At 47.7% G+C, this 12,307-nt stretch overlaps 1 protein-coding gene across 1 annotated transcript in view; it reads left to right on the top strand.

Moving 5' to 3' along the window:
• LOC138581454 (chondroadherin-like) overlaps window positions 1-11,777 on the top strand; it is a 138,329-nt gene extending 126,552 nt beyond the window's left edge. The window contains exon 4 of the mRNA XM_069652777.1: window positions 10,747-11,777. Within this exon, the coding sequence (XP_069508878.1) occupies window positions 10,747-11,619 (873 nt within the window). The 3' untranslated portion in view covers window positions 11,620-11,777. The remainder of the gene's footprint in view (window positions 1-10,746) is intronic.
• The last annotated feature ends 530 nt before the right edge of the window (window positions 11,778-12,307 follow it).

The raw sequence follows: 12,307 nt of genomic DNA, 5'->3' as shown, positions 1-12,307 counted from the left end.
TCTGCAAATCACAGAAAGGGACAGTATTCTCTGGTGTGTCCTTGTGGCTACCCCCCTGACTCCCTCCAGTAACATGGTGGGGTTAGCTAGGGAATTCTTCCCCCCGCCCGCCTGTCCCCAGCCCAGCATCTCACAACGGGACAGTGACACCTGTACCCTTTAGCTATCCAGCCTTCCACACCCAGGGTTCTGCAGGGGGCTTTCCCACACACCATTGATGACTGGTGTGCAATGAAGTGCTTAACTCCCAAGGGGCCCTCATTACGGTTTTGCCGGTCCGGGAAAAATGATGGTAATTCCAGCACCAACATTTTATCCGGACCGGGGCCATGGATCTCTCGGCAGGCCTGACCAGCTGGTAGATGAGGCCCCTAGAAATGCCTGAATCACCGGCACCAGTAATGCCAGTGCCGGAGATTCAGGCATGGAGCCGGACTCCATGGGAATGGGAACTTACCGGCTCTCTGCCGCCCATAATAACCCAGTAATATGGGGATATTGGGCGGCGGAGACGGTAAGGGCAGTTTGCACCTTTAAATAGAGCACTATGTTACCAGCCACAAAACTTACATAATGGAGAGTAAAGGAACTATCCGATGTATAGACGAGGTGGTCGCTGCCATGCTTGTGGTTCATCCTCTGACAAACTGGCTTGCCGCCTGCTCCAAAGGCAATACCGGCTCTCTGTCCACACCAAGAAGAGAGCTCACATCCAAGCCTGCGTCTCTGCAGCATCTAACAACTCAGCTGAACTCTTTGAAATCTGCAAGGAACTGGCCAATCCTGCTGCAGTCTCTACCTCTCCTGTCCCTTTCCAGGCCCTCTGCACGGCTCTGGCTTCCCATTTCATCTCTAAAACTCAGGACATCCTCTCCCCTGTCCTCTCTCTCTTCCTCTCCCCCTCCTCCCTCGACTCCCTCTCTTCCTCTGGCCCTATTTCGGCTACCTCTCCTCCCTCCTTCTCTGTTCTCCCCAGACGAGGTTTCTAACAAGTCCGATCTATGAAAGTCTCATCAAAACAGGTTCATCCCTGTTCCTCCAAAGCTATCAAGGACCACATCGACTCCCTAGCTCCTGCTCTGGCTGACTTCTACAACCACTCCTTTGCCACTGGAGCCTTCCCATCTCCCCTGAAGCACTCCCTTGTGCGCCCTCTTCTTAAGAAACCCACTGCCGACCCATCCTGCCCGGCTAACTATCGCCCAATCTCCATCACTCCTTTCCTGGGCAAACTCCTGGAAAAGCTGGCCATCTCCCAGCTCAGTCTCCACACTGAATCTGTTGGTTGCCTTCATGATCATCAGTATGGCTTCAGATCTGCCAGAAGCACGGAAACTGCTCTCCTGAACATCTGTGAAGACCTGCTCTCCAACCTCGATTCCAACACCCCTTTTGTCCTCATCTTGCTTGATCTCTCCTCTGCCTTTGACACAGTCAACCATGCCATCCTGCTCAACCATCTCCGTGATAACCCGGGCATCACCGGACAGGCCCTGGTGTGGCTGGCTTTTTTCCTCTCTGGTTGGCCCTCCCAGGTCCAACTTGGGTCCTTCCTCTCCTCTAGCTCTATCTCTACCTGTGGTGTTCCCCAGGGGTCCAACCTCTCTCGCTGGCTGTTCAACCAATACCTGGAACCTCTTGCCCACCGCATTGCTGCTCTCTGCCCCAACTTCCAGTGCTATGCGGATGACACTCAGCTCATTTTCAGGCTACCTTCAGCCACCTCTTCTCCTTCACTCATCTCTGACTGTCTGTCTGCAATGCAGGAGTGGTGTGCCGCCAATTATCTCTGCCTTAATGCCAGTAAAACTGAGATTCTCCTCATCGGTACACCTGCTCCCTCCTTTCCTGCCACTCTCTGGCCGGCCTCTCTTGGGCCTCTTCCTGCTCCTACCTGCAAGGCTAAAAACCTTGGCGTCATCTTCGACTCCACACTCTCCTTCTCTCCTCACATCTCAGATGTCTCTAAGAAGTCACACTACCAGCTGCACCTCCTCAGAGGTATTCTTCCTTTCCTCTCCTTCCCCCAGAAGTTCACGGTCTCCAGAGCTCTGCTTCTCTCTAGGCTGGACTATTGCAACAGCCTCTTTCTAAATCTGCCTGCTTCTACTCTCCGCCCTCTGCAACTATCCAGAACAGGACTGCGAGACTTGTCCTTGGCCTCAAGCCCAGGGATCATATCTCTCCAAGACTGAACTCTCTGCACTGGCTCCCAGTGGCTGCGAGGATTAAGTTCAAAACCCTCTGCATTGTCCACAAGGCCTTCTGCGGCCTGCGGTCTCAATACCTTCAACTCTCTCTTCCTAAATATCTTCCTTCTTAAGCTCTTCGCTCATCCGTCTCCAACTCCATCAGGGTCAGTCGCTTCTCCAAGCAACGAGTTGGTGTTAGATCTCTCTCTTCGGCTGGGGCCTCCCTCTGGAACAGCCTCCCTGCCTCCCTGAAACTTGAGGAGAACCATCTCCGGTTCAGGAAGCACCTTAAAACCTTCCTCTTTGTTTCTGCTTTCTCTCCCCCTCTCCCCTACTGAATTCCTGCCTGAAACTGAAACTGCACTGGTTACCTGGCCACCCTTCTGATCTCGGGCCCATGCCCTGCCAGTTGCACACCTGCACTACCTCCCTGGCAACCTCTGCACCTGGGGACTGTTTTCTGTATCCTTACAGTCCCCCTACCAGAACTTATGTCTGCACTTACCTTGCATTTGCCACCAGCTGGCCGTATTTTTTTTTATTTATCTTATTTATTCTATTATCCCATGTATTCACTTTCCCCTCCCCCTACGCACTTTTCCCCTTCCCCCTTCCCATGCACTTGCGCAATCTGATTGACACCTGGCCTAGTAAGACCGCTGTCTGGCCTCCGTCTGTTCCCCCTCCCTTGCCTAGTCGCGCCTTGAAACACTTGTGTATAGGCGCGTTATAAATGCCATATCATATCATGCCCCGAAACGGAGCTTGCTTGTGAATACAAACGTAAAACTGGAATCTCTACACATGCGCAGATGCACTGAATGCTAAACATATAGTAATACAGTAATACTCAGTGCAGGGAATGGGCCAGAACAAGACAAGACGAGCTGAGCTCTGGCAAAAAATGTGTTGCCGGAGCCGTCCTCCAGACCCAGGGCGTCCCTGACACGACACTCGCAGATACTGTGCCTCGGGCTGACCAACGTTCGTGCCGGTCTTCTGAAAGCAGTCTGCTCGTTGTAGCACAGGCTGCGAACACGCAGTACTGGAGCCTACATACAGAAACTGCTCAAGCCTTGCACACAGGTATATATGTGCTGCATATTACAGACATCTCTTTATCGGGGTGAATAGTATAACCAATCAAAACAGAAGAGTCCATTATTCGCTTAAAAGGTTTTCTTAATGAATCATTATAAGACATGTTTAACATTTAAAATCTCAAAAAAAGCAAACACGACCCAACAACCACTGACAGCATGTATGATTAGGCAAATAAAGCAGCGTTATCGCAACTGGACATCTGCATTCCGATTACATCGAGAACACTAACAAGGGGAGGAGATGCTTAAGGCAATCTGTAGGTCAAACGGTAGAGAGACTTGGGCCCTGATAAACAAAACAACCCTAAACCAACAGGCTATTCTGAGCAGTGGCGTAACTGAAGACCAATGGATAGAACATTATACCAGAGTATCCATAGACGTGAATAAAAAGGCAGTCACATGTACATCGAAAGCCCAGCAGCCATGGAAGATCAAAATGGATCAATCTGAGATAAGTGAAGTTATTAGAAAACTGAAAGCCTCGAACGCACCTGAAATGGATGGGCTCACAAACAACATCTTAAAGGAAGCATCGGAAGAGTGGCTCAAACTCATATATGAAATATTTATGAAGATAACAACAACTGGCAAAATACCAAAATCCTGGGCGAAGGGCATTATAGTGCTGATCTACAAACAAGGGGACAGAATGGAACCCAGAAACTGCAGACCCATTGCCCTATTAGATGTCATCGGAAAAGTGCTTGCAGCACACATTCAAAAACGTTGCGTGTGCTGGGCAAACAAAAATAACATCATGGACAAAAGGCAAACTGGCTTCACAAAAGGAACAGGAACTGATCTCAATCGTTTCATTCTAAATGTTCTAAAGATACAAACAATCAGAAATAAAACTAATCTACATCTGGCATGCATCGATCTCCAACAGGCCTTCGATAGTATGAATAAGTCAAAACTATGGACCAAATTGCGTGGATGAAATTGTCGCAATGTACTTGTAGAAATCATAAAAGCTTTCAACACCAACACCTCCATCCGCATACGGTTACACAAACAAGGCAATTTATCTTCTGAAATAAAAACAGACAAAGGTGCGAAACAAGGCTTCCCTCTGGCGTCCACAATATTTAATCTTTACCTAGCAGATTTGCCGCTAACTCTCAAAGATGTGGCTGACTTTCCTCCGAAATTAACCGTCAACACATTGCATGGATCCTACATGCAGACGATCCAGTGTTGATTGATCACACTCAAATAGGACTCCAACGCAATAAACCAGCTAGAAGACTACATGTTAAAGAACTAATCAACAGCAAGAAATCAAAAATCATGAGATTTGTACATGAACGTAAGAAAACTAGATCATTCAATCGGAAAGTAGGGAACAAAGTGTTGGACCAACTTGACTCAATCAAATATCTAGGCATTCAATTTAATAAGGCATTTGGTGAAGCAATTTGGATAAACATCCTTAAATCGAAAATCCATTTGCTTGCCTCACAAGGAGCCATAATTCATGCACGATATGGAAAATTTACAAATCTGCCACTACTAATGTTTTAGAAACAAAAAGTGGTTCCTGCGCTGACATACGGCGGGGAAGCAGTATTGCGTTTAATTTGGACAATGTGGAATTTGCTCAAAGGTGCTTTTTACATCTACCCAAATCCACTCCAATGTGTGTAACTAGAAATGGATTAGGTCTACAATCCCTATGTTCAGTAACACAATGGAAATGTTGATCATTTTTCGGGAAACTCATAATGAAAGACTCAGCGACGCCATAACACATTCTATTCAGGCCAAAAAATGGCACCTATATGTGGCCGATGGATGAATGGCACAAAATGTGCACAATTCACCTGGAAGACTTGGATGTGGATCTAGGAACCTTGATGACGAACCCTGACTCAGTGAAAAAAAAGTTCAACAGAGAGACTGGATTGAAACACTAACTCAAGAGCAAAATACAAACCTCTATTGTGTTTTCCAATTGAACCACGCAGAGTGAACACAGTGCTAAAATATCTGCAAAAAATCTCTAGTTGATACCATCGGAACCAATTCCTACAGCTAGGGCTTAACCTCTACCACACAAAAGAGATCATGTTCAGAAGAAAACAAAAGAATTGCCTTGACAATGTTTGCCAGTTTTGTCAGCTCTCCTCGGACATAGAATAAGTGAAACACTTATAAACTGTTTGTCCGGGCTTAAAATCACAGAGGACATTATATCTAGGAAATAATATCAAAAACATGACTTCACTATCTGTCGACGAATGGTAGAGCCCATTTCTCCTAGGTGAAAAAAAATCCTTTGGTTGTGCTGGTGCCAGGAATAAACGTCCTTGATAAAATATTAGAAACCCCTGAACGGACCGTATTCTCGCATGTGCTAAAAATCAAAGGGTGAATTACGAAGCGATGCAATTGACTATGATCAGAACCATGATAACAAAGACTCTGCTGACAAACTCTGTATGTGCAACGACAAATGAATTGTTTTTATGTGTAAAAAAAGTTTGTAACAAACTGTAACACGCTAAATAAAATAAAAAAATATATAGAAACTCAGAGGCGTAGCCTGGGGGAATGTTGGCATCAGTAGGAACAACAAGACCATAGGGTTTCTCTTAGAAGGCTTTACCGCAGCTTCTGTACAGGGATCAGAGTAAACAATAATTGAGCACTTCCCAGGCAAATAAAAGTTAAGAAAATAGCTGGTTCGTCTTGTCCAGGTACGTCCTTCCTGCTGGGGATGGTGTCAGGCAGGAATGTCATTTTGGGGTCGCCAGAGGTCGCAACTGCAACCTTTGTGGTCTCCCTAGCGACCTCTAAAAAAAACTGGTTTTTTTTGTAATGCAATCTCCTGGGCTGTGGCCAGCACCATGTGGCTCTTCTGGAGTGGCTGGCTTTCTTGTTTAGGCCCCTTAAAAAGACAAGAAAAATAAGAACAGGAGTGCCACAAGTCTAGCACTTTGAGCACTGACCCTAAATAAGAAAGAATAGGAATACCAAATAATGTGTCTTTCTGGAATTCTATACAATAATTGCTAGACTCATTAAAGGTTTATTTCAGGCACACTTCGGGGGGTTGAGTCACTGATTTAGTCTGTTCTTAAATGCCTCAACTCAGCCTTTCATCCTGCTGAGGTCGATAAATGAGTACCAACACAGGTTGGGAGATATTGGGTGTATATTTTTTCTGTATAAAGCCCTTAAGCGTAAGTGCTATATAATAACACATCATTATCATTTGGTCATGGGCGTCTGCTTGCATTCACAGTAATTTGTTAGCATGGGCCTATACACACTGATCCCAACGATACATATGGTGATCCATTCATGTATGAAATGTACATCACATTATAGTGATATTGTAACCATATTTTTTTTAGTGTACAATGCTATGTGATGCCACTTCCTGTTTTGTCAACGGGTGAAATGTCGTGTTCCATCGCTTCCCGTGATATCACTTCGGGGTGGGGTTAAATGACATCACGGCCTCTGATGTCATCGGGGGGTCAAGTGTCGTGTGATGTCACTTCCGCTACCCCCGGCATTTTGGTGAAATGACATCCCTGGTGTCAGGCCAGTCAACTCTGGTGCCCAAGTTCCAGTTGTCCTCCCCCTAGCCTCGCCCCTCTCTGTCATTGAAGGCTTATGGATTCCCAAATCCTTCCTATGCTTCCAAGGAGATTCTGCCACCTCCCCCTCCCTGGGTGTTGCAGGCTCTCGGCGTTCCCGAACGCTTTTCTTTCATCTTTTCTTAGGATGGACCTGATGGGATGTGGTGCTCCTGGTGTTTTCCTGTAACCGAGCTTCTTAAGCGGGTTGGTCCTTGACGATGTCTAGCATAGCAAGCTAGAGAGGGATCCCTAGGACACAGTGACCAAAGCCATCACTTCTTTCCGCGACCCTTCTCTGAACTGTCAATACTCTCCCTAAACCCATCTTGTTCCTCCACCCACCTTCTGGGCCTGTCTAGGGCCGACCTGACCCGTCACATCCTCCTAGCCTGGCCAATTAGGTCCTGATATTTTTGGCATGTCTTTCAGGAGCGCCCGGTGTCCTTCCCGTCTCCTCTGCACTACTCACCAACTGCCCTGTGCCACTGTTCCAGGATTCACCACCTTCCCCTGAAGTCATCGCTGTCTCTAGACCTTCTCCACACCCTACTACTACAGCTCCTGCTTATGTCACCAGTGACCTCCATTACTGCACACCGTCCTGTCTAGTCCTAATGTTCGCTATGCCATCCTCTAATCAAAACTTTACCATCTTCTACTCTTCCGGTCTTGCCACCTCTTTCCTCCCTTCTGATGTTACCTCCTCCCGTTAATTGGCACATGGTTTTCCTACCTCTTATGGACTGTCAGCACCTTCAGCTGGGGCTTATACAAGGGTGCTGCGGAACAGCTCCACTCCGACTGGTTGGAGGGGTCGCCCGACAGGTCTGAGCATGCTCAGTGGCAGGGGGGATGTGTAAATGGGTCCCCCCTGTGGGAAGTTTAAAAATAGACCAGCCGCTGACTTGGAGAACATTCTAGAATGTTCTGTCTTTTGGCTGGGGTATATTTGCTGCTCTCCATCCCTTGCTGCTGCTGAGAGGGGTTGTCCCTTAAGGCTTGTTTTAACTCTATAATGTCTTTAGCAGGTCTGTCTGAATGTTGTAAACTCCTTTGGCGAGAGGGGGTGGCTGTAAAGTTGTTTTCCTTCCACTGTGCTTAAGAAAGGGAGTTGGTGCACTTCCTTCAATCCTATGGGAAAGAGGTCCAAGTTCTCCAGAGCGATCGCCCTTGGAGTGACTACTACTGTAGGGTGTTCAGATCATCCCCACAGTTTCCCTATCCCTGAAACTGTAATCTCACCCCTCTGATCCTGGTTTTTCTTTTGAGGAAGAGCGGGATTATGGCGGCTGCAGCCCCATTCCAACTGGTTTTCCTGACCGGTCCTAACTACTTGGCCTTGCAGCATCCCTTTTAATATTCCCTCTGGCTTTAGGGTTGTATTCCTCCATAACCCCCCCACACCCCCACACCCATGCCAAATCTGCGTTTTATTCTTCTGGATCCAGGTTTTCCATCGCATCCATTGGTGGATTCTGGGAATCAGAGTATTAATACTGAGCCCCAGCTAACCCAATGCATTCTCCTACTCGGGATGGTGTGTGGCTTATTTGACCCTTTGACAATTCTTAAAGGGATTACTGTGAATACTCGTGACCACCGCTTCCTCTATATTGCAAAAAACGGTGTCCTTTAAACCGAGATACTTTGGGGACAATTGAACAAGAAATAGGTAATCCGTGTTCCTTCACACAAAATATTTTTCCTTATTTTGAATCCATCAAAAACTATCAGTGCTGTGAATACAAGTGTCCATCTCGTGTGATATGATGCAATGGAGGAACCCCTCAGGCCCGGGGATCACCTCTACTCTGCCCGCAGGCCCATCATCCACTGGCTCAGGGAGGTACCTAGCCCCCACTTTCCACAGTCAGACAGGTGACTTTGCCACAGCAATATTAATCACTCAATCTCTCTCCTATTCGTCCTGGCACTTAGGGCCCACGAGAAACGGTTTACAGTTATACTCGCCTCAGAGCCTGCATGGATTGCCACAGAACTAACTAAACGAAGAGCTAGTTCGAGCTTGCAAGAATATATGGAATTGTCATACATGATTATTTGTTCAAATATGTGTCATATTTAAGCATATTGGACGGGGCGGGGGGTCTTATAGTGGGATAATGCTTCCCCTAAATTATTGCACAATGTAAAGTTGAGGACAGTAAGTTTGTGAAAGGCATTATCCATAATGACAAGTCCCAAGGTCCATAAAGCAATTATCATATTGTGATGAAATAAAACAAATGCGTGTAGTCAATTTCACATGTGAAGCTGCTGCTAAACTCAGAATCCTTGGCATGAGGTCAGTTACAGAGGTTGGTTGCACTTCAGCATTCTCATTGGTTTAGAGGTGGTAAGTAAGGACTCCCTTGTGCCAATATGCATGAGGATGAGTTGAGTTATTGGTTCTTGGGGCTAGGCGGCATAGTTGATGAACCGAATCACTATTGATAGCATCCGCCTACGGGAACGTCCCTAGTAAAAATGGATGCAGAGCTTGAGGCCTGTGGAGAGAGAGTGTGGCGAGACTAGGACCCGTGGGCCGGGGGAGTACAGGGATGTTGGAGTACATTGAAAGACAGTCTGAGATTTATGGGACACATGGGCTGTTGTTGTGTGAAGCATATTGAGGCAGGCCATACAGCAAGCATGGAGGTGAAAAGACTGGCTACCATGTGCAGTGTGCAATTAGTGGTGGGTGGTGGGGGGGGGTGTTAGTGTCAGGTGTCTGGGACAGCTGATCTCACCCTTCTGGCGGCCCATCTCAGTGCTCCTGATTGTCATCTTCTGTTTTTAGGATTTTGGATTGCTGTAATTCTCTTTCTTGCGCAGCCAGCTTACCTCTTACACCGTCTTCAAATCTTACAAAATCCCCCCCCAAACCCCCCAGAGCTGCCACTTCTACCCCACTTCCTGCCTCTATGTCCCCGATTCTCCACTCTTTACTGGCTCCCCGTCTCTAAATGTATAGAGTTCAAAGCCCTCTGTGTTGTGCACCGTACCTTTTGCAGGACTGCGGCTGAATACCTGCAGGTCAAATTCCGTCCCTCAGGCCCTCCCATCTGAAAAGGCCCTCCTCATTCAGGTTCCGCGCTTCAAGCGCACTAGAATGTGGGGCTGTGCTTTCTCTCTGGCGGCCGCCATGTTATGCAAGGAACGCCCCTATTGCCCTTCCAGCGACCGATAACCATCTTTCCTTCCGCCATCTCGTGGAAAAGTTTCTTTTCTAGACAAAACACCTATTTCTTTGTTCTATTAGTGGGGGTCTCCCCGCAGCCCCCATTGCCCCATGTGTTGTATCCCCTTACCCCACCCCATCTTTGTTTCCACAAATATTTGGTGTTTTTTTCGCTGTTTAAATTCCCTCTCTGTAATTGTTTTCTCTGTAATCAATGTATACCTCCTTTTTACACCCCCTTTCTTTCTTCTGCCCTGAGTTCTCTAGTGCCACAATGCCCTTGTTGGCGATAGCTGCGCTTTATAAACTTTATTAACATACCATAACTCCTCACATAACTGGTCTTTGGCCTTCATGCTCCTTGGACTGTGTATGGCTGTGTGGAGAGCTTGGCTCACAGAGCAACAAGATGGGGGCACTTGGTAGATAGTGAGCGGGGCGCAAACTAACGGGGGGGTGGGGGGGGCTTTCACCAGCACGGTATGTGCCGTATGAAAAATATATTGTAAGCTCAAGTAGCCAATGGCAACTCTGCTCATAGCAAGCACAATATGAAAAGTGCACTGTAATGTGTTTGCTTTGTATAATTTCATGATGTACAACTTGGTTCCACTACTGTTTGGTAAATAAGACCATGTAGAAAATAATTCTAAGCATCCTCTCACTTTTTTCTCCAGCTACAGAAATTGACTTGCCCAGCTTTCGGCTCACATCTCACCACGGCAGCGCCCTACAAGGTCCCCACTTATTCTGCAACAACAGCAAAAAGGACCCCACCTCAGGTCATGGAAACCCCAAAAACCACCACCAGGACAACCATCGTCTCTCTTGCCACCAAAGCAACACAGCCACCGCCCGTTCAGCATCCTGTGCCAGCTAGCAATGCTGTCCCAGAGAGGTGGGACCCGTGCCTTGCCGAACTGATCAGCAAAGTGGCGGTGCGGCCAAAGGGAGAAGGTGCTTTGATGGTCACATGGTCCACGATTGGTGAGCATGACCAGGTCGAGGTGCGGTACAGTACGGGCGAGGCTGTGCAGGTGCTGTGGGTAACTGGAGAATTGGCAGAGGTGGAGCTCAACCAGCTGCACATGGACACAGATTACAAAGTCTGCATCATCCCACTGAGTAAGCATGTGGCACAGTGCACAAACCCAAATCCTACGCAGTGTGCCATGAGCCATACTAGTGGGTGGGGTGGGCACATTCAGCCAGTGCATATGCAACCTACACCCTCTCACTCTGCCCTAGGCACCGGTGTGGCAGTGGCTGTCCTAATTCTTGTCCTGGTGGCCCTAGTCCTGGCAGGTGCCTACAAGCTCCGCTCGAGACAGGCTGGTTTCCAGCGGCACTTTGATGAAGATGGCTTTGAGAGTGAGCGCTACAACCCGGACCCTTACAAACTGGATGGTGTCTATGAGAGCAATGAGGAAGACCGGAAAATCTTTGTCACTGCCGCCAGCCAATGGTCAACGGAAGACGAGGATAAGCTGGACTGCCGCCTGGCCACCTCACCGACGGTCTTGTCCACCCCGAGATACGTCACTCTTTGACCATGAGGTGTAACATTATTAGATCACATTTCTGTCTGAAGTCAGCCAGGATACCTTCCCTTTGCTTGGGTTGTGAAGTGCTTTGCGATATGTGTTTCAGGTAATGAAGGGAGGTGTGTTGTGAAGTGCTTTGCTGGATGGATGCGGGCCGGCCTGGAGTGCATGAAATCGGAGAGAATGTTGGACAGCAAGAGTGTTGATGTTGGAGGGAGGGAATGCTAATCCGCTGGCGTTCCAACACAGGCAGTTGGTAGATGTAGCCTGAGTGGTGGGAGCCAGTGGTTCCTCACAAATAAAGATACTCTGGACACTTCAGGTAAGTTACTTTATGAGTTATTTTATTTGTGTTCCATCAAGTTTCCTTAAGGTATAGGAGAGGAACACTGGCTCCCACCACCCAGGCCACATCTTCCAACTGCCTGGGTTGGAACGCCAGCAGACTAGCATTGCCTCACTCCAACATCAACACTCTTGCTTTCCAACGTTCCCTCTGAGCTCATGCACTCCAGGCCAGCCTGCATCCATCCATCCATCCAGCAAAGCACTTCACAGCAGCTTCCAATATTCACCAATCACCTTTGCAAACTTCAAAATGCTCTCACGTAGCTACACACCTGCGCACAAAACGTGGATTGCACAGCTGAGATTTCTCATAATGGTGTGCAGAGCCTTAGTCTTCTCGTAAAAA

This window comes from Ambystoma mexicanum, chromosome 3p (assembly GCF_040938575.1).
Source record: "Ambystoma mexicanum isolate Mex_15411 chromosome 3p, UKY_AmexF1_1, whole genome shotgun sequence".
Classification (NCBI taxonomy): domain Eukaryota; kingdom Metazoa; phylum Chordata; class Amphibia; order Caudata; family Ambystomatidae; genus Ambystoma; species Ambystoma mexicanum.
This window is presented reverse-complemented; position numbering and strand designations above follow the sequence as displayed.